The 26,223-nt window shown below is 54.1% G+C and overlaps 2 protein-coding genes across 3 annotated transcripts; one reads left to right on the top strand and one right to left on the bottom strand.

Annotated features, from left to right (window-relative positions):
* Nucleotides 1–1,895: 1,895 nt before the first annotated feature.
* On the top strand, nucleotides 1,896–19,987 carry IGSF22 (immunoglobulin superfamily member 22). Its single transcript, XM_043580779.1, has 21 exons — nucleotides 1,896–2,132; nucleotides 4,216–4,347; nucleotides 4,575–4,711; nucleotides 5,834–5,933; nucleotides 6,015–6,054; nucleotides 6,258–6,432; nucleotides 7,089–7,202; nucleotides 7,694–7,856; nucleotides 8,498–8,770; nucleotides 9,716–10,000; nucleotides 10,747–10,871; nucleotides 10,968–11,109; nucleotides 11,269–11,565; nucleotides 12,652–12,954; nucleotides 13,958–14,470; nucleotides 15,315–15,611; nucleotides 16,063–16,151; nucleotides 16,332–16,524; nucleotides 17,265–17,564; nucleotides 18,329–18,658; nucleotides 19,917–19,987. Exons 1-21 carry the CDS (start codon nucleotides 2,024–2,026, stop codon nucleotides 19,985–19,987), a joined length of 4,188 nt encoding a protein of 1,395 aa, XP_043436714.1. The 5' UTR covers nucleotides 1,896–2,023.
* A 1,385-nt stretch (nucleotides 19,988–21,372) lies between these two features.
* On the bottom strand, nucleotides 21,373–25,840 carry TMEM86A (transmembrane protein 86A). Of its 2 annotated transcripts, none has more exons than XM_043580777.1 (3): nucleotides 25,674–25,840; nucleotides 23,276–23,540; nucleotides 21,373–22,912 (listed from the first exon to the last, which is right to left on the bottom strand). In XM_043580777.1, exons 1-3 carry the CDS (start codon nucleotides 25,692–25,694, stop codon nucleotides 22,476–22,478), a joined length of 723 nt encoding a protein of 240 aa, XP_043436712.1. In that variant the 5' UTR covers nucleotides 25,695–25,840; the 3' UTR covers nucleotides 21,373–22,475. The 2 variants fall into 2 exon arrangements, with proteins under 2 accessions (XP_043436712.1, XP_043436713.1); XM_043580778.1 differs by lacking the exon at nucleotides 25,674–25,840 and adding an exon at nucleotides 23,652–25,254.
* Nucleotides 25,841–26,223: the final 383 nt, after the last annotated feature.

The raw sequence follows: 26,223 nt of genomic DNA, 5'->3' as shown, positions 1-26,223 counted from the left end.
AACTTTATTTGCAGCAAATGAGATCGTGGGGAAAATCTTCCAAAGTCGTGACTCCCTGAACGAGGGTGAGTAGGTTTCTTTTATTTAGGATGAACATTTAGACGGGGAGCCATGTCGTCGCATGTACAGGCGAGCAGAAGGTCAACACCTGTTCCTTAAGGAAACATGCCCATACGTACATTGTAACGTAAATGAGGCTGAGGCTCGTTGGGTGGAGATTTTAGTATCACGAGGAGGTAAAGGTAACTGTAGGCCACGCCAGGGTCCGTCTGCACAGGTGTGAGTCAGGGTAGGTGTTAAGCTTAAACTGGTCTGGGTGGTCTGGGCCACCAGAGCTCCTGTCCAGGCAGTTGTTACTGCTTGGGGTTCAGTTTCCATCACAGGATATTTTGCCCCGCAGGTCTTTTGCCTGAGTTAAGAGATAAGCTGGAAATAAGTCATACAGAGAAAGATACCATATGTTTTCACCCTTATGTGGATCCTGAGAAACTTAACAGAAGACCATGGGGGAGGGGGAGAAAAAAAAAGAGAGAGGGAGGGAGGCAACCATAAGAGACTCTTAAAAACAGAATAAACTGAGGGTTGATGGGGGGTGGGAGGGAGGGGAGGGTGGGTGGGTGATGGGCATTGAAGAGGGTGGGTGATGGGCATTGAGGAGGGCACCTGTTGGGATGAACACTGGGTGTTGTATGGAAACCAATTTGACAATAAATTTCGTATTAAAAATAAAGAAGAGTTTAAGGAAGAATGTGGGACAAAGGTCAGTGGAACCAAGCAGGTGAGCAGTAAAGGTCAGCTCTTGGGGTCTAGCTGGTGACAGTCTCAGAACTCAGAGGTGGAAATAGGCCAGGCAGAGATACGGGGGGGGGGGTGGGGGAGATAAAGTTTAGCCTCCACCTTCCTGCCCAGAACAAGGCCCTTTTCAGAAGGGCAGTGGACTGGGAATCAGGAGGCCGGGATTCCAGGCTGAGTGACCCTGGACAGGTTATTTCTCGCAGACATCAGTTTCCTCACACACAAAGTGTAGGTGGAAAACTGCCGTGCTGGTTTAAACAAAAATGGTAGGAACGTCCATTCTTGGAAATACTGTGTAGTTGTTAGAACGAGGAGAACCCTCGTGAACCCATACAGAGAGATCTCCAAGATGGATTCCGTGAAAGAGAAAGGGCGGAATAGCGGAGAGTGTGTGCCTGAAGTGTAAAGAGGGGACGAGGACAAAAACATACGTGTCTCTGCATGAAGGAGCTCCAGAAGTTGCTGAGCGACCACGGGTGGGTGGTTCGTGTCGGGGGGAGGGCCGGGAGATGGGGGCTCAGGAGGGGGCCTCTTCATATGGATGTGGATGGTGTTTCACGTATTAACGATGAGATCGAGTTACTGATTTTTTTTTAAAGAAAAAAAAAATGAAAGGAAACCTCAGCCTCTGTCTTTATGGAGTCACAAGTGAAAGCAGGGCTGCAGACACACACTCTCAGCTATCCGTCTTAGCGTTCCACTGATGCCAGGGGTCCCCAGGGCACAGGAGGAAAATCCCCAGCTTCCTTCCAAGGCCCACTGCAGTATGGCTTAGTCAGGAAGTTCCTTCTTAGGTCTGACCTCATTGCCTCCTGATGAGACAGCTAACACTGCCTCCCTAGTTCCAAGTAGCTATGAATACGAATCCCCAGCTCCCCCTGGGTAAATCTCAGCCCTACATTCTCTCCCCCTGAGAACTTGGAATGGTTTGCGATTACTTGGTGGGTGACAGGCCCACTGGTCCTTGTAACCAGCCTGGGAAGGTGAGATACAATGGGAAGAAAACGGCCCGAGAGAAGCTTGCTGCCCTACTTCTCCTCATTCTCTCCTGTGCACAGTCGTCTCCCCTTGTGTTCACCTGCCCCGTGTCTTCCCCCCGCCACACACACACACACACACACACACACACACACAGAAGAGCAACTCTGGATCTCCCTCCTAGGCCCTTCCTTCACGGCCTCATCCTCTCCCTGGTCCTCCCAGGTGAGTGCCCACGCCTGCTGTCACCATGACGACCATTCACCACGAGCAGATGCTGCAGGAGCACGTGTCCATGGAGTTCTCCAGCTCCACCACCCACGTGCAGACCTTCTCCCAGACAACCAGGATCGTGGGAGGCAAGTAGAGTGGATGGGAGGGGAAATCGGGAAAGGGCAGCCTTTCTTTCTCCAGATCCAGCCTCTGGGCGGCGACGGGGCGAGGGGCGGGGGTGGGCGCTCAGCCGTTACGAGTTCTGGGCCCCTCAGGAGCCCAATATACAAAGGACAACCCTCTCCTAACCTGTGCTTCTAATCTGTACTTTGATAAAGCTTCAGCCAGTGGGATGCTTACCCATAGATCCGATCTCCAGGCAAACAGCTTAGGAAAGTCAGTCACATGCATGTGTGTGAGTAATTGATGAACTTAATTGCTTGAGGAGATCAGAGCCCGAAGCAAATGGATGTATCTCTGATGGCAGAATTTCAGACATGGAGGAAGCTAGGGAAGTAGCTACCTTATCTAGATGTGAGTAATGCTGACCCTGCTCCACTTCAGAAATAGGAGATTTGGAGCTGCCAGTGGAGAGGATGAAGACATAAACAAGTGACCTAAGCTTCCAGGCTCTCAACCCTTGGGGACCGGACTTGGGGCAAAACAGATCCAAGGGAAAGCTGAGAAATGGTCTCAGAGCAGAACAGATTGTTTCAGTCATGTCTCTAGTGAAAAGAGATTAAAAGATGGCCAGAGGCCAAAGTATCCAATATCCCCTCCCAGTCACTGCCCCCTCCCTCAAAGTCCTGGAGGGACACAGTCCCTCAAAGTCCTCGTGCACAGAGGTCAGGGCCAGATGAACACTCTATCCCAACCCCTCCTGGTCAGTGAGGCCAGGCAAGTGGAACAGCTGGGGCTCAAGACCAGAAGTTGCAAACTTACGTGATGATAGCAGTGATTCTCAACCCCGGCTGCATATTCGATTGGCTTAGTGTAGCGGGGAGCAAGGAAGGGGAATGAAAAAAAAAATAGCGATACATAAGTCTCACCCAGCTGCTAAATCAGGTGTATGGGTGTGTGTGTGTGTGTGTGTGTGTGTGTGTGTGTGTGTGTTTCAAGCTCTCCAGAGATTCTAGCATGTAGCCAGAGTTTAAAACCACTGGCCAGCAGGGTCCAGGCACGGAATATAAATGCAGAAAAAAAGACCGAAGTGAACTGCAGAGGACATCCCCCACCTCAAGGGGCAGCCGCTATTCACTGCCCCCCATCGTTGCCATATGGGGGGTATGAGCTCCATGTTGAGAATCCAGAAATGTGCATTTTTATGTGAAATCTCTCATTTTTTTAGATGTAGGGCTACTTTTTGTTTGACCATTGTAGAGATTAAAACATCTGCAGGTTACGGGCAGCCTGCACACTGCTTGTTTGACCCTTCTGATGGCTACTTAAAAGTGCGTCGGAACACGTTTTTCTCATCTCAGTCCTTCAGGCTAGTGGGGATAAAGAAGCACCTACTTTGCTGGAGTATTGTGAGGATTAAATAACATAACCTCCGAACTGTGTTTAGCACGGTTCCTGACAAAAGGAACGCGCTCTGTGAATCAGAGAAATTGTTTTTAACTGTCAGCTCACTAGCCAACAAGACGGTCTGTAGTTTGTGCTGAAAAAACTTTTCATTTTCCAAACATAAAATTACATGACTGCATTGAATATGCTCTCTCAGATAAGGAGATTCCCACCCATAGCCCCTCTGGGCTGGGAATGTTTCCTGTCCCTGGCTCAAGAATCACTGCTCCTCCCATAGCAATGAATGCTAAACCACAGAAGGGCTAGGGGGAAGGCAGACAGCAGAATTCAACTAAGCCACCGGGCCCCTCTTAAGGCTGCTGGGGGACTAGGATTTCCAGGAGAGAAGCCCAAGAGGCCAAGAAACCCCCATCAAAATAAATCTCCTTTTTAAAAAAGAAAAAGGTTGGGAAAAAAGAAAAAGAAAAGAAAACAATTGGGACCCCGTAACGTGGCCCGATAAACGTGATTGACCAGAGGCCTGGAAGAGGAGGTCGCTCCCCCTGGTGGCTGAAACGTGCCATAACACAACGACCGACTGACTAAAGGTCCTCCTTTTCTGGCCAAAGTCCCCGCGCGGCCCTAAAATGCTCCACCGTCCCCTCAAGAAAAGGCCAATCCTCCAGTCTCAGGCCCATTCTGACCTCTTGCCTGTCGCCACAGAGGAAGTCGTGACAAGGAAGTCCTCGAGCACTGTAGAGTTCTTCAGCTTGGTGACTCGGAGTACTGACATCCCTGCAGGCGAGAGCGTCCCCGAGTTCGTGGAGAAGCCTCACCCGGTCACCGCGCCCGAGGGTGTGTCGCTCCCCGTGTGTCCCCAAACCCCTGGCTGCTTTCTGTTCTTCTCCCGGTGCCCCAATCAGCACCACGACCCCACTGTCCCCCAGTAATGCAAACACTGGCGGCCCCCGGCCCAGGGGCGCTCGCCTGCCGGGGTGGACATGAGACCCCTGGGAGGAGGCAGGGTCCGAAGGTCCGACCTGGAGGCTAAGAGGTGAACTTGTGTCACGTGCCCACTGCAGGGGATAAAGCTGTGTTCCGAGCCCGGGTGCAGGGGAACCCCAAACCCAACATCTCCTGGAAGAGGGAGAGCGGCATCCCCATCAAGGAGTCGGCCAAGATGTTCTACGACAGCATCAACAAGGAGCACGTGCTGAAGGTGCGGGGACCCGAGCCAGAGAGCCAGTTACGGACGAGGCCAGAGGCAGGGACCCCAGGGCATGCCGCCGGCCCCATCACTGACGAGAGAGCCACAACTGAACGAACCAAGAAGGGCCCTGGGGAAAGAAGCTGTCGTTGCCCTAGAGGAGGGGCAGGATAAGAGAGGCCGAATCAGGAGTTGGGGTGTTGCTAGAGTGGGCAGGAGACCAAAATTAGGGGTGAGGCGAAGCAGAGCTAGGGCAAAGCCAAGGAGGGGCAGGAGACCCATCTCTTCCAGAAGGTGAGAGAGCCAAAAGGGAAGGGAGGCCAAGGCTATGGGCGTGGCTAGAAGGGGGCGTGGCCGTAGTGGGTGGAGCCAGGTTAAATAAGGGCGGCCGGGCACCAAGGGAGGAACTGATCCTAGCGAAGGGGTGAAGGTCAGGGTTCCTGGGCTCTTCAGGGGACACTTCTAGAAGACTCTGGCCAAGAGCTGATCATCCTTAGATCTAACCAGCTTCTGCAACTTCCGGTTCCAGACCCTTGAGGAAAAGGAGAGATGGGTCATGGGGAAACATGTCCCAATTGGTCCTGCGAGGACATACCATTGTGAAGCCTCCCCTCTCCCCACCATACAGAACGTTCCTTCTCCCAGTGGCCCCATTACTGGACCCTTAGCCCCACATAGTACACACAGGCTGCCCCAAGGTCCCCCTACTGGCCACCCCTTTACAAAGTCATTCATTCCGAGACCCCACTGGGCTGTGAGTGCCATGTTGCAGATACCAACATTCACCGGTTTCCTCAGCCTAATTCACCGGTTTCCTCAGGCTCAGTCCGGCACCTGTACAAAGGAGTAAATATGTGTTAAAGGAAGGAACACTCAGCCTAGTGGCAGAAACTGCACACAGTTACAACTCAGAGGAAATCCCTGTCGTCTAGCTCACAGTCAAGAGGGAGAATCCTGTGAAGAATCAGGCTACAAACACACACACTCACACTGATGGCTCCCTGGAACCTCCACATCATAGAGGCTGCTCAGTCCTCCACACATATACCCACACTCAGCCCCACTCCCCCTCCTCACAGAAAGTCTCCCTGGGGTCCTCCTCACTCCCCCACTAATGGCTTGACTCTGATCCAGCTGGAGCCACTGACCTCCGATGACTCTGACAACTACAAGTGCATTGCAAGCAATGACCATGCAGATGCCATCTACACTGTGTCCTTGCTGGTGACAGAAGGTGAGCCAGCTCCCTCTTCCTGGTCTTTCTTTGTAGGGATCAGACTCCTCTGTCTGACCCTGTCCCCTTTTCTGTCTTCAGGTCATGAAAAAATGGATTTCAAAAAGATGTTGAAGAAGAGGTGAGGCTGGGAGGCTCCTCTCCCCAGGGTACTGTCCCTCCACCCTCCAGGCCAGAACTTCTCAAAGGCCTTTGGGGCCCTGAGTTAATGGCCCAGGCTCCAAGAACCCATGAATTAGGGAAGGGAATCTCAAGGTTAGGAGAGCCTCCCTCTGTCTTCAGAGGGAGGTGCTGAGCCCATGCTTGGTGCCCACCCCCTCCCAGGGGACTCCCTGCTCCCAAGAAGAAGCAGAAGAAGGGGATAGGTGAGAAAGAGATGCTGGAGATTTTGTCCAAGGTACCCAAGAAGGACTTTGAGAAGGTCTGCATGGAGTATGGTTTCACTGATTTCCGGGGGCTGCTCAAGAAGCTCAAAGAGATGAAGAAAGTGGAGGTGGAGGTCAGTGACCATAGAGGGGCAGGGGTCTGCAGGCAGGGGTCTGGGTCTCTCCGAAAGTGCTGGTGCCTGTGTGTCTCCCAGTGGCAAGGTCTCTCCACCCTGTCCACACATGCTCAAAGGCAAGAGCAAGAAAGGATCTCTACTTCTCTCCCCACTACCCTCAAATGTGTTTGCATAGGCTTTGGAGTAGGATAGACCTGGGTTCAAGTCCCAGTTCTACTGCCTTATTAACTGTGTGAACTGCCCCTCAGTTTCTCATTTGCAAAATGAAATTTCTACTTTCCTCTTTCATATGTTTTTGTGTTGTCATCATGCATTCACTCAACTGACTCACAATTATTGAGCATCTACGCTGGAATTAGAGGACTTATGTAATGGGCCCAGGTACATTGTGACTATTCCATGAATGGAGTTCCTTTCTCATGGTCCATGGTGACTATTCCATGAATGGAGTTCCTTTCTCATGGTCCATCATATCTATCTGCCCCTAAATCTTGCAGGCAGGCAGTGGCAGGAGGTTGGGGGAGGCACAGCTGTCCAATCAGCCTAGTCATTTCTCCCCAAACCTTTAAGGAGCTCCTCCAGAATTGGGTTAACAGACTGGGCAGGCCCCAGATGTCCCTGACACCCGCCATTTTATTATCACAATCTCACAGACCATCCGGATTCTGAAGCCCCTGGAAGACATAGAGACCAAGATTGACACCACTGTGGTCTTTGAGTGCATCATGGAGCTGAAGGACCCCAATGTCAAGATGATATGGATGAAGGTGGGGAGGGGACACCTAGGCAGGGCCTGCCCTGGCAATATCATTTCCTCTCTGCACCTCCTCCCTCCACAGACACTCTCATTATCCGTCAACCAGGTCCCTCTTCTATTCCAGCAAGAGGCTGATGCCTCCTGGGATGATTGAAACTGACTGGGAGCTGGGCTCTATTCTTAGCTGTTTCATCACTTTGCTGTTTGATTTGAGATACTTACTTTCCTTTCTCCGTACCTCAGTCTACCCATCTGAAAAGGATGAGTTAGGTAGTCCTGAAGATAACATTAAGAGTTCAGGTCTCAAGGGAGGCAGGGACCCAGGGTCCCTCTTAGCTAGATGATGTGGCTAAAGAGATCTCGGGGGCCTCTGGTGTGTCTGAGGATCTTAGAGAGGCAGACGTCGTACCCTCCAGCTCAGGCTGGCCTCGGGGAATGGGGACCTCTGGAAGCCTCCTCCTAAACTCCTCCCTCAGCTTTTCTACCCATTTCATGAGACAGGATAATGAGCCACTGAGGATCCAGTACTCCCTAGGCAAGTATGATGTGAAGCAGATAGGCACCAAGTACATGCTGGTTATTACCAATGTGAACATGAACGACGCAGGAACCTACAGCCTGTCCGTGGGTGACAAGAAGATGAGAGCAGAGCTCACAGTGCTGGGTATGAATGTGGGCATGAGGGGGAACAAGGAGGATGCTGTCAGATCAGGGGAGGAATTGCCAGGGATGTGGGAGAGAGGACGGCGGGGCCATGCAGGAGAGGACTGCATGGGGATGGACATTAACGGAGGAGGGAAACATGGGGCACAAGGGAGAGAATGAGACAGTAAGTGCCATGGGGCAGTGTAGCATCATGGTTAAGTACACAGTCTCCAGAGTTAGACTGCTGGGGTTCAGGTCCCAGCTTCTGTCACTTAGAAGCTTGTGATTTGGGACAAGTTATTTCACTTCTGTTTGCCTCAGTTCCCCCATATGTAAAATGAGAGATCATAGTAAAATCTATCTATATGGGAATTAGATGCATCCTATGTGCACACTGGCTGGAAGAGTGCCTGGAACATATCTGAAACTACATAAGTGCCTTTTAAAATTGCTGTGTTAACGTTACTGGGGAGGAGACCATATGACCATCATGGGAGGGGACTCCAGGATTCACAAGCAGACCGAAAGGAAGGATGCTTTCCCCAATTGTGGGCTACAGGAGGCCAGTGACCCCTGAGTCTTCATGTCCCCTCCATCACCCCACCCCTCAGGAGGGACCAGGGCTGCAGCCCAACGACTGCCCCTCCTACTCTTCCACAGATGAGCCGCTGAAGTTCTTGGGAGAGATGACACCAATGAAGGTGACAGAGCGCCAGACAGCTGTTTTTGAGATCCGCCTCTCCAAGAAAGTGCCCAACTTTGTGTGGAAGTTCAACGGGAAGGAGCTGAAGAGGGATGAAAAGTATGAAATCACAGTGTCTGAGGATGGTCTGACCCACACACTTAAGATTAAGGATGCCAGACTCAGCGATGCCGGCGAGTTCTCTGCTGAGGCGGGGGACCTGGTACAGAAAGCCCAGCTCACTATTGACCGTGAGTGGTTGGACCAGAGCTTGAGGGGTGGGCCTCATGCCCCAGCCGCCTCCATGCGGGCAGTCATCCATCTATCCACCCATCCACCCATTCATCCATCCATCCATCCATCCATCTCTCCTTGCAAAGCCCTGTGATGGGTTCTAGAAAGAGGGTTCTCTCCTCCACTAACTCCTTGTGTAGTGGGGGAGGCACCAAATGGACTTGGAACATAAGTTCTTAAGCAGGGAGTCAAGACTGGGGTCTTATTACCAGCTGGGAGATCATGGGTCAGGAAATTATTAGCCTTTCCGGCTCTAACCTTATATGTTATAGCACATCACTGTTAACCACTTGCATTCCTACATTAGAATTCTTTTGGAGAGTTACACGTGAGGCATGTGACACGTGGGAACCGCACTTGACTCCTGTAACGTGGAATCATCATGGCTGTGATGGTGGGAGACACAGAGGCTGTGGGCACCCAAAGAAGGAGCACCACTTAGTGATGTCAGAAAGGATGTGATGAGGTGATGGCCAAGTCTTGCCAAGAACCAAAAGGAGTTCATATTTCAGCAAATGGGGATGAAGACAGGAAATTCCCAGCAGAGGGAACAGCAGGTGTATAAAGGCCCAGACACCAGAAAGACAAGGCAATTATGGCTGGAGTTCCAAAGGGCCACGAGAGATATTGACTGCAGTGCTGTGAGGGGGCAAACTGTTATCCCATTTTACATATGAAGAAACTGAGACCCAGAGAGTGAATGCATTGCATACAGCCAGCTAGCAAGTAAGGGGCAGAGCTGGGACTCTCTCTGCCGGTTACCTCTGTGGGTCACGTGTTGCACACACATTCAATGCCACAAGTCCCTGTGTTTCTGGGACCAAAAAGAGGAGTAGGGCAGCATGTAGCTGCAGAAAGGGATGTAGGGGGTTGGATGCAGATCCCAGTCTATCTGTCCACAGGCATCCCCATCAAGTTTGTGAGAACCCTAAAGAACGTACGTGTGAAAGAGAGGAGCCGTGCATGCCTTGAGTGTGAGCTGACCTCCAAGGACGTGACGCTGTACTGGAAGAAGGATGGGCGGCTGCTGGAGCGCAGCACCAAGTACAGCATGAGCCATGAGGGCAAGCGAGCAGAGCTGGTCATTGAGGACGCACAGCTCAGTGACAGTGGCGAGTACACCGTGGTGGCCATGCAGGACGGAGACCCCACTGAATACTACAGTACTGCTGTGGTCACCGTGGAGGGTACGTGCTCACCCTGTCAGCTCCCACTGACCAATCCCCCCAGTCCTGGTGGTCCCCTGCCATGGACACTGATCAGCCCCCTGCTGACTCCAGCCTCCTCAAATCATGGTCAGTTTCTACTTCCCAGTCTAATCACCCCCATCTACCAAATTCTGACCCTCTCTGACCTCCCAGGCCCTGAACATCTTTACCTCCTAGACCCTGGTCATACCCCATGTCTGGAACCCTATCCAAAATCCCTTGGCTTTATCCATCCTTTACTTCCAGACTCTGGCCATCCCCAGCAGCCTTGATCATCTGATCCTCCTTGACCTTGACCAGCCCCTGCTCACTAATCCTGATCAGTCCCCACTGACCCTGACCACCCTCAACTCCTAAAAACCCTGGGCATCCCACAGTCTAGCATAACCCCAACTAACCATCCCAACTGCTCTACCCATCTACACTCCCACCATCTATTCTTCTTCTTCAACTGAGCATCCCAAGTCCCCAGTGACCATCTTCCGATGAGCAGGCCCCCATTAACCATTTCCCAATGCTAATTGGACTTTTCCCCAACCTCCCACCTACTTGCTCCAGTTCCCTCCCTGACCATTCTCCTATCGCCCATTGACCATTTCCAAATCTCCTGCTCATCATAAATTATTTTGACAGACATGGCACCCCAGCCCCTTCCCATGGCCGTCACCACCAGCCATTTTCACGTGAGTTCCTTTCACCCAGCACCTGCTCCCTTTCTCCCCCAGAGCGTCTGGCCACGGTGAAGAGCGGGATGTCCGACGTGCATGCGGCCACCGGGAGCCCAGCTGAACTGTGCGTGGTGCTGAACGACGAGAAGGTGGAGGGCGTGTGGCTCAAGGATGGCAAGGAGGTCCGAGGCAAGGGCTAGAGAAGGGGGCCAAGGAGGAAGGGGTGGACTGGCCATACATTCGCACTCATGGCCGCCCCTTGCCCCTCGCCCCCCCAGATCACGGACTTGCCCGGCGTGCAGATCGTGAAGCAGGGTGCAGTGCACAAGCTCATCTTCCCCAATATGGGCCCGGAGCACGAGGGCAAGTACACCTTCCGGGCCAAGGGCGCAGAGAGCGAGGCCTCCGTATTCATTGCAGGTAAGGTCACTGCCCGCTGTAGGCAAGACTCAACCCCTCCGGGCCGGCCCACGTGCTCAGGGCTCCTCCCCCACCCCCATGGGATCTCCTCCACCCCTCATCGCCCCACCCCCCACTCCTACCGGGCAAGCCTGCCCTACCGCCGCACCCCTCCCCCAGATCCACCTACCATCGACCCGTCTGTGCTGGAGGCGCTGGCCGCGCACCCCGTGACTGTGAAGGTGGGCCACACGGCAAACATCAAGGTGCCCTTCCGGGCGAAGCCGCTGCCCAAAGTGACGTGGTACAAGGACGGCATGGAGGTGACAGAAGAGGAACGTGTGTCCATGGAGCGCGGGGAAGACCAGGCGCTGCTCACCATCTCCAACTGCGTGCGTGAGGACAGTGGCCTCGTTCTGCTCAAGCTCAAGAATGACTACGGCACAGCCACAGCCACTCTGCACCTCAGCGTGCTGGGTGAGGGCTGGCCCCCCACTGGGCTGAGCTGAGGGCATCTGCTGCTCTGCGCTCAGGGCAGGAGGCGGGCTGGGGATGGGAGCTGGAGTTGGGGGTTGAGAATGGCATCTGAGTGCTGGCTTTGCACCAGAAGCCCGCTTTCTAAGTTACTCACTAGGTGGCCTTGGGCAAGCGGATGAACCTACTGAAGCCTCCATTTCTCATTTGCCATGGGGTGATTTGGGGCTGGTTTTGGTTTTTGTTGTTGTTGTGTCAGGAGTTTTGTTTTCAGCATCTATTTCAAGTGAATTTAAAGCACATAGCAGGGCGCACAGCACATAGCAGACCTTCCAGTGTTACTGACTTGGAGATGAGGACATGGTTGGAAATAAGGTAGAAATGAAGTGAAAGAGGGGCATTTAGGGATAGAAGCGGGGTTGGTGCGTGAGTTTTGGGGTTGGAAGTGACATGAAGTGAGGGTGGGTGAATGGGGTTGAGGACAAAATGAAGCTGGAAAGATGGAAGGGGGTAGGAATGGGGTTGGGGATGGGTTGGAATACAAGAGATGAGGAGCTGACCTTAGTGAGCTCATGGTCAACATGCAACACACACACACACACACACACACACACACGCCCATGCCATCAAGCTGTGGAGTGAGAAGGTTTGGGTTTTGACTCAATTCAACAGCATGACTGAACCCCTCTTCTGTGTTCTCAGCTCTGAGGATACAGGGATGGAAGTATTCCAGCTGTTTCTCAACCCAAAAGGGATGAAAACTGGCTAACGTGTAATTATAACATAAGATGAACCATAATATCACAAAGCACTGGAGTTCTGGAAGCTGCGAGGAGGGGGAGATCTTGTGTGGAAGGGGACAAGGGGTGAATCAGCTGAGACAGGGGCTCCCCGGGTCCCCAGTCCACCTATTCCTAGGCAAGTAAGAGTCTCAGGTGGCCAAAGATCAAACCCTTTGGGCAAGTCTTACAAGGAGGCACAGCGAACACAGAGAAGGGCGAGGGAAGTCTATGCCCCAGTTTGGTGGACCTCTGGCAAGTGGGGTAAAGCCTTCCTGGTCCCTGTTGTGATGCTATCTTCTGTCCTCAGACCGTCCGAAACCTCCCCAGGGCCGGGTGGAATTTCTGGAACTCTCGGGTAATTGTGTGCACATGAAGTGGAAGGCCCCCAAAGACAACGGTGGGCGGCCTGTGACCCAGTTCATAGTGGAACGGAGGATGGTCGGCAAGAAGTCCTGGATTAAGATAGGCGAGGTGGACAGCAAACTCACGAAATTTGCCACCAACAAGGTAGAAGAGGGAAAAGCCTACCAGTTTCGCATCCTGGCGGTTAATTCAGAAGGAGTGAGCGACCCTCTGGAAACAGATGAAGTGTTTGCAGGAAATCCCATTGGTCAGTGAGATAGCCCTATGCTCAGTGGGAAACTCAGGGGTCGGGATGGAGGCCTTCGGCCAGTGAGGGATGCTAGTCTGTGGGGAATTCTGTGGGGTCACCTCTGTGGCTATCCGATGAGACAGATGGAATCCGGAGTACGAGCAGAACATTATCTTGGGTAGGAATTCTCTACTTTTCCCAGTCAGATCACATGCACAACACATCCCCCGTGTGTATGTCCAGCACTGCATTCAATTGCAGGGAAATGACTCCACTTGTTTCTCCATTCCAGAAATCACCCCAAATTCAAGTGAGAGTAGTGTTACTTTATTTATTTTTTTATTTTTAAAAAAATTTTTTTTTCAACGTTTTTTATTTTATTTTTGGGACAGAGAGAGACAGAGCATGAACAGGGGAGGGGCAGAGAGAGAGGGAGACACAGAATCGGAAACAGGCTCCAGGCTCCGAGCCATCAGCCCAGAGCCTGACGCGGGGCTCGAACTCATGGACCGCGAGATCGTGACCTGGCTGATGTCGGACGCTTAACCGACTGCGCCACCCAGGCGCCCCATGAGTAGTGTTACTTTAGAGATAACCTTGAATCTGTTCTAACTTTTCCCCCAAAGAAGCCCCTTGACAACATGGGTATTTGAATTATGAAAGCTAATTAACTTCTGGCGACACCCCTCCCAACTAGTCTCCATGTGTCCATGTGTCAAGACAGTACATTAGGAACTGTGGCTTTGGGGATGACAAGGGTCGAAAGAACCAAGTTGGCGATTCTCAATCTGGGCTCCGCAGAATCACCTGATGTCTTTAAAAACATGCTCATGCCTGGCTTCCACCCCCCAGGCCAATTACATTAAACTCTCTGGAGGTAAAACCCAGACATTAGTTAAGAATCATTGGTTTAAGGTGTTTTGTTTTGTTTTGTTTTGTTAAGGAGGGAGCCAGAGATCAACATGGGGTGGGAAATGTCTACATGCTCCCCCTCCTAACCTCTGCCCTCTGTCTCCCACAGAGCCCCCTGGTCTTGCCTCCCAGCCTCAAGTGACTGATGTGACCAAAGACAGCATGACCATCACATGGAATGCCCCTACCCAGGATGGGGGAGCCCCAGTGCTCGGCTACATTGTGGAGCGGAGGAAGAAAGGCAGTAGCCTCTGGGTGCCGGTCAACAAGGAGCCCATCCAAGGTGAGGTCCTAGGGAGAGAGGCTCAGGAGGACCAAGAGAGGCTTTGCTGGGTGGACCTGTATACTTCTGCTGCCCTGAACATACTCTGTTCCCCAACTCCTTTGAGGATTTTCATAGCATCCCGCCACCCCCTAATCCATGCCCTCTCACCCTATGGTCTCCCATCTCATGGACCCCCTGGCCTCAGAACCCCTCAAACTCCCATTTCAGATACCAAGTGCACTGTGGATGGTCTCCTGGAAGACACAGAATATGAATTCCGAGTTATAGCTGTGAATAAGGCAGGCCCTGGACAGCCCAGTATGGCATCCAACTCAGTGGTAGCCAAGGACCCTGTCAGTGAGTATGGGGTGCCAAACCCCAGCACGTAGTAGAATTATCTGATGCGAGGTAGACAGCCGACTTCTTCTCTGGGAAAGCCTAACAGGATGACCCCTCCACACAGTCTCCACTCTGTGGGAGCTGCCAGCCTAATAGAGGGACAGGATTCACACATAAGAGAAAACCAACAAATAAAGATTGGGCAGGGTGGGAAAAAAGTTATCAAACTTTGAGCATTTCTGGTTAGGCGAGGTGGTAGAGGCAGGTCTGAGGATTGGGCAGGGGGATAGTATAGTGTGGATGGTCGGGAGGGGGCTGAGTTTGGGAGATGAGATGGGGGTACCGCACACGAACGGAGGCGGTGGAGATGGTTGGGCTAAATTAGGGTGGACTTTAGAACACAAGGAAACTGATGGGGCGCCTGGGTGGCTCCGTCAGTTGAGTGACTGACTCTCGGTTTGGGCTCGGGTCATGATCTCGCGGTTCATGAGTTTGAGCCCCGCGTGGGGTCCCATGGCTGACAGCGCAGGGCCTGTTTGGGATTCTCTCTCTCTGCCTCCCCCCTGCTCTCGCTGTCTCTCTCTCAAAATAAATAACCTTAAAAAAAAAAAGAATAGAAGGAAATTGAGGCTGTAGGGTATGTTGAATTTGGAGGGTAGTGACTTCAAGGGTGAAAGTGTTGAGCCAGCGAGAGAATTGAACTTGGAGGTTGTTGAGTGCGCAAGGTTGGCCTTGAAGGTGTGAACTGGGTGTCAGAGGAAGAAGTGCTGACAGCTAGGTTTTAGGGGTACCGGGTGTGGGAATGGGCACGGGGATGAGTACGGATGAGTTGGGAGGCTGACTGGATGTCTCTGCCACCCAGAGCCCCCAGGCCTGGTGCAGGGTCTGCACGTGTCTGATTCCTCCAACTCCAGTATCTCCCTGGCCTGGCGGGAGCCTGCAGAGGGAGACCCACCTTCTGGCTACATCCTTGAGATGCGGGCTGAAGACACTAAGGAGTGGTCCAAGTGCACAAAGATCCCCATCTCAGGCACCTGCTACACAGTGGGAGGCCTCACCGAGAGGCAGAAATACTTCTTCCGAATCCGGGCTGTGAATGAGGCTGGGGTTGGGGAGCCTGTGGAACTGGATGAGGGGGTTCGTGCCATGCCACCACCAGGTGAGGACGCAGAGAGAGCTGGGGTTTAGGCCTCAACATCCCAGCTCCATACCTTCCTCCCTAGGACCTCATCCCACAGGGGAAAACTGGGTGATGCTATGGGCAAGAAGTCGTCCATACTTGTGCCTGGACAGAGCCAGGCGTGACCCGCCCCCACCAAAAAACCCCCACTCATTGTATGCTAAATAGTATCTACTGTGTGCCAAGAGGGGTGTTGGAAATACAGAAACAACTAAGACACAGGACCTGCCCTAGAGTCTTACATACTAATAGGGGAAGACAGACGAGGGACAAATAAATGCTTCACAGTGTTGGGGCTGCTAACGGTCTGTATGGGCTCTAACAAGAGCATGGAGGAGAGGTTGGGAAAGGCTCTGGATGGGGAGGTTTAAAGCTGAGTCTTCCAGAGAGAGAGAGGTCCACGGCCCCACCTTGGTCTCTTCCCTTTCAGCTGCCCCCAAGTTTGACCTCAGTGCCCGACTGAAGAGTCACATGGTGGTTCGTGCTGGGACAGCCCTCTGCATCCATGCTGCCTTCTCTGTGAGTTGTTCCAGATCCTGGCCCCCAGATGCCCACCGAGACGGCTGCTGTAGCTATCAGAGTCTCTGTCTCGGCCCCTCGCCAGAACCCTGGCACTAGAGCCTGGCAGGAGACTCCTCAACAGTGGGAGCCCCAAATATCACCTGGGTGACCCCAGTGCCATCTCCTGTCACCCCACAGGGCTCACCACCACCTAACGTGATCTGGCAGAAAGACGGCATCCCCACCAAGGGCAGAGAAACCATCACCAAGGGCAAAAACCATTCTCAGTTCCTCATCAACAGCACCAAGCGCTCTGATTCAGGGGTGTACCGCATCTTGCTCCAGAATGAGTTTGGAGAGGCATCCTATGACATCCACGTGCGTGTGGCAGGTATGACAGTAGGCAGAGGCCTTGGGGAGGTATCCTTGCACACACTGCAAAATATAACTCCCCACTGCTGCTCGAGTTCCTATCGCTGCCAAGCCAGGCCTTAAGGTAGTGAAGTCTTGTCTGGCACCACAGAACAAGACTTTATTGACCTTTGCCTTAATGGGAAGGTTTCTTTCTGCTTTTTCTCAATGCCCTGAAGCCCTAGAGGCATTGAACGAGGACCAAATCCTTGTTTCAGTTTCCGCACGCGTATCTGATGAGCTTTGAGGCATATGCAGAGGACGGATGGCAGAGAGAGAGCAGAAAATGAGTGGGAATCAGGAGGGATAGATGGAAATGAGTCCATTAATAATTGCAGTTGGCTCATAGTAGTGAGGGCTAGAAGCTTTATAATAAAGCCTTAAACTCCCAAGGGATGAAGGGATAAACTTTTATTGAATAGTTACTTACGTGCCAAGCACTTTACTCAGCATTTCTGTGATAGTTATTGTGAGCCCTATTCTGCAAACGAGGAAACCGGTCTCAAAAACAGATAAGTAACTTGCCCAAGTTCACAGGGCTGGTAAATGGCAGAGCTACGCCTCAGAAATAGTTCTTTCTGACTCCAAAATACCAGCGGCCTGAGACTCAAAGAAGGGACATTCCCCGTCTCATCTTCCATGGGGCTTGGCAGGTGGCTGTGGTGGGGCATAGTTCTTCAGGCCCCCAAGGGTGGCTGTTGGACCTTGTGGTTGTTCCAGATTTTCCGCGGCCGCCCACAAACCTACAGCTGTTTGAGGAGGTCCCCAACACGGTGACTCTGACCTGGAACCACAGCCCTGACGTGCAGGAGGATAGTGAGGCTCACTACGTCATCATGAAGCGGGATGCCAGCAGCCCCACCTGGTTCACAGCAGCGGAGCGCGTCTTCAGCAACAAGTACACGGTGACCGGGTTACTCCCTGGCAGGAAGTACTACTTCCGAGTAGTGGCCCGGAACGAAATCGGTGACAGTGACCCACTCGACTCCAAGGATACCTGGCTCATCGTCAAGGACAAGAGTGAGTCAGGAAACTCGGGGGTTTGGGTTATATCCCTGATGGCAGGGATGACATAGGGATTGCCAGGGGTACCCGGGGTTTGAGGTAAAATCTGAGAACCACTGAGGCGGAAAAGGCTAACGTCAGGGATGCTGGGAAGAGAAGTAGTGATCCAGAAGCCTAGAGGAGGAACTACCTTGTACGTACTCTGAGGGGGTGGAGGTGGGGGGCACCCTTGGGGGTGGGGATGACAGTGGAGGTGGGGGTGCCCTTGGGGACGGGGATGACAGGGGCGGGCCGGCTGTTCAGAGCTGAGACGTGGTCCCCTGAGCCAATGGGTCACGGGGATGAGGGCTGGGGATGATGTCCAGGAACCCTGGAGGGAAGGGGCTAAGGGTGGAGATAGCTCAGGAAACTGGAAATGAAGAGCTAAATGGAGACTAGCAGAGACCACGGAGGCTGACCTGATGCTGGAAAAGCTCAGATGGAAGTTAACAGCTCGGTCAGGAAGCTGGCAGCTGGAAAGAAGTTAGGACCCCTGGGTCTGGAAAAGCGTGAAATCCCACGCACTGGGTTTTGATAGTGGAGCCCTGGAATGACAAGGGAGTGGGAGGGTGGCCGAATGGAACCTCGGGTGCCGGCGTAAGGTCAGGGCCCCAGAGTTGAGAGGGCGTGGGAATGTAGCCCAGGCCTGGGGGGCTCCGGGGAGCGTTCGAGCTCTCAGCGGGCGGGCATCGGCCGGGGTCCCAGGCGCGCTCACAGCCCACCGCGTCCCGCCCGCGCAGTCGAGGACCTGAGCGCCAAGCTGAAGCCGTATGAGCAGAAGGACTGGCGCCACGCACCGCGCTTCCTGATCCCGCTCAAGCCGCACACGGTGCTGCGCGGCCAGGACTGCACCATGACGTGCGCCTTCCTTGGGAACCCGCGGCCCACGGTGACCCTCTACAAGGGCGACGTCAACATCACGGCCAACTCCAAGTTCTGGTACAACTCCACCAGCGGGGTGTGCACGATCGTCATCCCCACCTGCACGCTCAAGGACAGCGGGGAGTACAGCGTGCTGGTGGAGAACGAGCTGGGCAAGGACCGCAGCAGCTGCGCGCTCACGGTCTACGGTGAGGGCACCCGCAGAGCCCGCCTGGGGGCGGGGAGGCGGCCCTGCGTCCCATCTGGGCCAGAGGCGCAGGATGGCCGTCTCGGGGTGCATTTTTTCATTTACTCTGCCAACAGGTGGTGTAAACATTTCACCAACGGGCCGTACTCGGTGCCTCTCCCCCATCCTCTCGATGTCATTTGTTACATGTCTGGAGCCTCCAGGCTTGGGAGTTTGCAATCCCTCGGCAGACTGTAGTGTGCAACCCTTAGTGGGCCTAGACTTGCCTTTGAAAAAGATACTGGTGATCGGATCTAACCCAGACTGGCCAGGCACAATTTCCGTGGCCGGGTTCTGGAAGGAATTTTTATGTTTACGAGATTTTACAAGTGATTCTGATGTGCGACCAAGATTGAAAGCTCCTGGTCTAGGATAAGGACAGGTGGGAAGCACCAATGGGAGGACGGAACGGAACCTAGTGGACACCCTTCCTCTGCACAGGTGTGCCACACCTCTAACCCAACGTGTGTACGTGCAGGGGAAGTGTTTTCTCTTCCTACACACTCTTTTCACAACCACACAGCTAGTAGCAGGACCTCTCCCAATGCAGAGCTGACCTGCCCTGCTCCCTTTTACTTAAACTCCCTGACTCTCCCATGATCTTCTGGAGGAAACCCCAAGCAGCAAGGCTCCCCACACTGTCTCCCCTGTCCCCCACACCTACTTTTCCAGCCTCATCCTCTGCCGCTCCCTGAACCCTCCTCAGCGGTCCTCTGGTGTCCTGCTGTAAGTCCCGTTCCTCGGGGAAAGACCACGTCCTGTCGCTCTGTCTCTCAAGTACTCAGCTAGGTATCTGGCCCTGAGATGATGCCTCCAGGGCGGCTGCTGAACTGTGTGACAGAACTGGGCCAGGGAAGGCACTGTGGGAGACATCCAGCTTTCATTCCACAGCTAGAGAAATCCCTGACAGCTTAATTCTGGTTGTAAGCACATGGGCCCACGGCCCCGGCTCCACCACCGTCCAGCCATGTGACCTTGGCAAACCACTCTGAGCCTGTTTTCTCATCTACTTCTTGGGGGCTGTCTTGAGGCTTAAATGAGATAGTGCACAGAAGTGACTGGCACAATGCCTGGCAAATATTGAGTTCCGAATAACTGGCAGCTTTTGGCCCCACACGCTCAGCTGACCTTGGGAGACGGGGGCCTTAACTGCAAGTCCAGCAATTTGGAGTTTCCCTTCCCCCTAGCAACACTGACAAATACTTGCTTTGCTCTTTCAGACAAGGATGACAAGTCAATTCTAGCGTCAGTCACCGAGAGTCTGCAGAAGAAGTCCAAGCACCTTATGTGATCTCCGGCCCAGCCCAGGCATCAGGAGGATGTTGTTATAGGTGGTTTCTGGGCCTGTCCTGTGTGTGTCCCCAGTGACGGCGGCCCAGTTCGCTCCCTGGTGCTTGTCAGTGAGGTCATGGGACAATAAAGTGACTAAGCTCACCCCTGCCTGTTCCTGAGGTTGGCATGGAGCAGGGACCAAGGATATGGGCTTGGGAGTGGATGGGGATACAGAGGACACGCACCCCCAGAGCTTAGTCCAAACCCACCCGCATTGGGGGTGACCAGCTGCTTTTTGACTGGGCCTTGGCTTGCCTTCCCCTCCTCTGCAGCGACATTGCACCCTCCCCTCCCCTCAGGGCAGGGGAGGACGCATCTTATAGGCTTCATTCTTCTCCCTGTCCTCCCCCCTTCACCTCCCCCCCCCCCAGCACTTCTTCACCAGGTAGATCTGCCCTCAAGAGTTCTGGGGTTTGAAGGGATCAGGGCCTTGCTTTTTTAGTGTCTAGAGTTCCTGGTATTTGGGAATTAATGCTTCTCAAAGCTAGAAACGATTGGTCATCCAGCTCACTAGGTCTCATACTTAGGTTTTACTGCAGAATCTTCCCCATTAAAAAAAAATTGTAAGAAACTACTGGACTCCAAACAAGGATGGGGGGGGTGGGGGGTTGTCTCTGGGCCACTCTCTTCTACTTATCCTCTTCCTGTCTCCCACCAGGTATCTCTGTAAAAATCCTAGACTGAAAATCACTAATTCACTCACCACCCACACGGGGCTGAGCCTCCTCTATCCTGTCCCCACGACTCTACAACCCTTTTACTAATGGCATATTCACCACCACCCAAGGCTTTCCTCTCTGCTTCTGGGTCAGAGCACTGCCCATTAAGATGCAAATGCCCCTGGAACAGGGTGACACATTATTTTGCCAGAGCTTCCCATCTAAAGTACAAATCAGCTAATCTAATCTTATTCCTCCCCACTGTTTAATGGAGCCCAGAGTTCAAGGAGAGAGGAAACACTTGAAGGGAATCTGGATCATTTTGGACCAGGCAGTAGGTCCGGGAGGAGGCGGGCAGCAGTAGAGGGCACTGGGTCACTAAGAGTCAGCAAAGGTGCTAGGTGTCCGTGCACAGGGGAATGCATCAAAGACAAAATCGGATGGTGGCAAATACTGCCCATCCCCCACCCTCCTGAATTATATCCACACCCATACACGTGACCAGGGAAGGGAGACCCACTCCAACAGGCACCATGTCACCAGAGCCAGGGAGCCAGCCTGGCGCCAAGATGCACTGGCCAGCACTGTGACCCAGGCTGTAAGGACATCCAGGGCCCCTGGCACCATGCCCCCACCCCTTTCTCTCCAGGACAGGCACACGCCACACAAGCAGACAAGCAGAGCAGCCAATGGCCCTTGGTTTTTATTTTTTTCGCATGAACAGCAAAGGATGGCGTTGTCCCATCCTTGCTCCTTTTGCATTGAATGTGCCTTAGGTCTTATGACCCTAGAATGTCATTGGAGCCCTCTCCTCTTGCTCCCAGTGCAGAAGGGGCAGAGAAGAAAGCACTGATGGTGGTGGGATGGGGTCCCAGCTCTCTAAGCCAGGCTCAGCACCCCCTCAGCAACTCCCTGAGGCCCTCTCCCTATAAGACTTAGACAGCAGGACAGAGACAGATGGCACAGAAAGACCCAGACAGTCTGGGAGACAGACCACACACACACACACACACACACACATACACACGCACAGAAATTTCACACGCACAGACACACATACAGGCTGGCCCCTTCCTTTGGTATAGTTCACCCTAACCCTGGGGATAGGGTCTAAAGGTGGCGGTGGTGGTGGTGGGCCTGAGCTCTGGACTGGCCTCTGAGAGAGATGGGACCAACTTGAATCATTGATAGCCCAAGCTCCTAGGCCAGTGAAGTCCCCAGTCTTCCCTACCTGGGCAGACACCCCTTCACCTTCCCACCCACCACTTAGAAACGGAGATAGTTCAAGTAACAAGGATAGATGAGGGAAAGGAAGATTCCATTCTCATCCAGTCTTCTCACCTAGGGGCCTGTGAAACGGGTTTCAAGCCCTGGGTTTGGGTCATCTCAGGTCAGATTTCTCCCCTCTTCACTCGACTCTTGTGCAGATCAGAAAGAATGGGAGTGGGGTGAGTCAGACTCTTCCATCTAGAAGCAGGGGGAGGTCAAGACGCTGAGCACCATTGCCCTCTGGAGGGGCTTTGACAGCCCCTATGGGGTTAGAGGTGGGGAGATGTCTAATTCTGGCTCCAGCAAGGAGAATTAGGCTGGCTCTTTTTAACTGTAAGCATTGTTCTGGAACGCCAACTTTGCTAGAGAGAACCTTTTCCTGCTTACGCCCCTTCAAACGTGTACATTTCCCCAGTGGTATCTACTCTCCAGGTCAGTCCTGCAGCCATCCTGACTCAGTTCTTGCAGGTTCTGGACCCCTCCCTCAGGAGGAGAGAGGGGTAACCACACCCTGGCTTCTCAATTGGCCTTGCTCAGTCTGTAGTCTTCCACTGGCTCCCGGCTCTCAACAGCTGACAAGGCGATGAGCATCTGGGCAGCATAGTAGGTGGACATGATGAGTGCCCGCGAGTAGGGCACAGGGAAGCAGAACTTGTTGAGGGCGATGGTCAGGTCTGAGATGATAAAGAGCAGTGCACCACCGCCTGCTGCCAGCTCAGTCCAGCGCCAGGCTGCCCCAACCAGCCGTAGTCCTGCCATAGCCCGCCAGCCCATGAAACTGATAAGGGCCACATAGACCCCCACCAGGTAGGTGAAGGCACCTGAGAGGCCTGGGTAGAGAAGAGCATAGCACAGGCCCGACAGCACTGCCATCACCAGACCTGTCCGAAGAGCCAGTGGCCGCATGCCAAAGGCCGAGGCGTAGAGCATGTGGGTCACAGCAAACATCAGCAGACCTGGGAGTGAGAGGGGATGAGGGGATGCTGAGGGCAGGCTCGGATGAGTAATGAGAGACATGGGGTGGGGGGGGGGAGGGGAGTGCTTAGGATAACCCAGGAACTTTGTTTGGGGAGTACCAGGGGTGGGAAGAAATCCACAAAGGTAAAGATACCACCCCCTCCCCTGAGGAACTCCAGAGCCGATCACCAGATCCTCTGTAAGGCAATCCTCCAATAAGAGTCCCACGGTCTTTGGCCTCACAACCCCTCAGATGCCCCATATTCTTGTTCAAAAGCTCCCTCTCCCAAATCCTTGGCCACCTAAGACCCTCTAGCGCCCAGCCCCAGGATTCCTCCCAAACAGCTACTGTGGCAACTGACCGTGCACAAAGTAGCCCTGGTCTTGCCAGATGAGGAAGGCATCACCTAGAGCGGAGAAGACGAGCCCCACAAAGATGCGGGTGGCACTGGGGTGGGTCAGCAGGAATCCTAGGCCATGGGCCAGAAGGAAGAGCCAGAGGCAGAAGATGGGCAGGCACTTGATGAGGGCGCTGACCCACGATGGGCTGGACGAGGGCAGCCAGAGCACAAAATACACGCAGGTGGCCTTGAAGAAGGGCACCAGCTTGGGTCCCTCACTCTTCACCTGGAGGACATAGGACAAGGGCAGCACTCAGCACTTACGAGCTCAGAAGATCACAGAGGTGTTCAGAGCCAGCACCCTCAGCCCAGACGTATACCCCAGAGCCAGGCCCACCTTCCAAGTAGGGAGGGTTGACATGCAGAAATTCAGTCTGGCCTGTCCCAACTAGCCAGCAGAGTGTGAACATGCCCATCATCACCCTGAGGCTTAATTGATTAGGAAGGGGAGGGGCTCCGCTTTCCTGCTGCCCACATCCACTCTTGGCCCTAGGGCAGGACCAGAATGGTCACTCACTGAGCAGAAAACAGTTCTCGGGACAAAGTCCCCTCCGGCAGGCCAATGCTTCTCCTTTCCTGGCCCCTCCCTGACCCTCCAAAACCCCTTTAACCCGTCTCTGCCACCATCAGCCACCAGCTGTCTGGAATGGAGTGAAGTCAGCAGGAAACCACAGAGACGCCACAACTAGCCGCCTTGTGATCTTCTGCAGTGGGGCCAGGGCACAGGCTTAGGGCCCTGGCAACACCGGGTGAGTGCCAGCAATGTGTGAGGGTGGGCACCTCAGCCCCCACAGGCTCTTTCCTTGGCCAGTCTGCTCCTCAGCCTCCACTCCAGCTGCCCCTAAAGGTACCAGCCTAAAGGTGCCAAGAAGGGCAAGGAGAGGAGATACAGATGCTGGCTAGAGAAGGATTTCAGGGATTGGGGAGTTGCAAGGGGTTGTCTGTCGGTCAGTCTCATTTCTCTGAGAACAAGAGCAACTCAAGAGCTCATCAGAAAGAGGCAGGAAGCGGGGGAGGAGTTCTCTTTCCAGCTTTTGCGCTGGAGCCAGCAGACTGGCTGGGAGGAGATGTGGGACTGAGAAGGGGGAAGTAACAGCAGCTGACTTGGCCTCAGATGGATCGGGGGGGGGGGGGGGGGAGGGCCACTAAAGAAAGGTGTGTCTAAGGCCACTGCAGGTACTCTCCAAGCTAGGGAGGGGGGCTACTGCAGATATCTGTGACACCCTGAAGCTCCTTTGCTTGGGCTTCTGGTACAGGGTCTCTGTGGATGGTTCAGAACGGTTGAGGTTCCCTGTATACCCACATTCTGCCCAAAATGATTGTGCCTCTGGCTGGGTGAGCTGTCCAGCACAAGGCTCTGGGAGCACACTGACTTCCAGACTGCCAGTTACCTGACGGCTGATCGGACTGTGATGAAGGAGGTTGGGAAGAGGCAGATGGGTAGGTCCAAGGTCCAAGCCTGCCCTTGCTCTGACGGGAGTGAGAGCAGGGAGAAAAGATGACTAAGTCCCTTCCTATGGAGATCTCCCCCCATCCAGGCTCGTCAGGGCAGGGGCATGGGTGGAGGAGGAGACTGGAGGAGATGGACAGCCACACAGTCCCCAGTTCTCCCCATCAACCACCAGCCTGCTCTTGGAAGCATCAAGGTCTGCTCCATACCCGTCCCCCAGCCCCATGTGTCCTATGAGGAGAAACAGGCAGTAGTGGCTGGCGAGACTTTGACAATCATAGAGAATCCAACACTAGAAGAGGAAGGGTGGGGAAAAGAGACAGACGTTCGAGTTGAGAAAGTCTGAATGGGAAGCAATGTCAAGAGAGAATGACCCCTCTTCCTCCAGCACATTACCAATGCTGCTTGGATTCAGGGACATCCCCTCCCCCGCCCCAGACTTGTTTATGAGATAAGGAACCGAGGGAACAGATTTGGGCCAGGATTCCCAGGAGGGCCCAGTCACCCTCCTGCCCTCCCCGCCCTCTCCCACGCCCTCTCCCACGCCTCCCTGTGGTCTGCCCACGCAGAACCTCCGACCAGCTGCTGTCCTCTACCTCTCCCCGGCAACCAGCCCGCCGACCCGCGTCAGACACACAGACATCAACAAAGTCACGCTTCCGAGTCACATGCCCACTGTTTTCCTCCCTCCGGCGGGCGGCCGGGCAGGGGCTGCGTGGAGGAGGGGCGCCGCGGGTCCGGGGAGCGGTGGGGGGGGGGGGGGGCCTTGACAGCGCCCACCTCCCTCCCGGGGACGCCGACCGCCGCGAGATCCCTGCCCCTTCCACGGCCCCCGGCGGCCTGGCCTGCCGCAGCCCAGTCCCCAGGCCGGTGGGCGCCGGACACTGGCTCGCTCGCTCGCGCACTCACCACAGTGACTGGGGACACCATGGCGGCGGCGGCGGCGGCAGCGGCTGGCACTCCGCTCCGGGCTGCAGCGGCCAGGACGCGCCCGCGGCCAGGTGAGTAGGCGAAGACGTAACAAAGCCCGGGGTGACGGACAATACCTCCCGCTTGCCGGGCGCTGGGGTTTCTGTCTGCGATCCCCACGACGTCATAGCACCCACGGCCAATGAGCGGCCTGGAGTCGGGGGGCGGGGCGCTAGAGACCCCGCCCCTCTGGGAACCTGTGCCAGGGCATCCCAGAACGTGACCGTGACCCCCCCAGGCCCTGGACAAACACATTCTTGTAGTGTACATGCGGCCACACACATCTTCTCCTAACCCTGGGGATGCAAGGCGATTCCCTCCCGTCTTTAAACATGCAGCACACACGGACATAGTTACGATTAGACCCACAACCTTCACTGCGTACCCACACACGTCTACAGGACACACAATGGGCAGGGTACACACAATCTTCAAGCTGAAAAGAGACACTCAAATAGGTACACAGCAGCCCATAGACTCGTAGTCCTAA

Source organism: Prionailurus bengalensis, chromosome D1 (assembly GCF_016509475.1).
Source record: "Prionailurus bengalensis isolate Pbe53 chromosome D1, Fcat_Pben_1.1_paternal_pri, whole genome shotgun sequence".
Lineage (NCBI taxonomy): Eukaryota > Metazoa > Chordata > Mammalia > Carnivora > Felidae > Prionailurus > Prionailurus bengalensis.
This window is presented reverse-complemented; position numbering and strand designations above follow the sequence as displayed.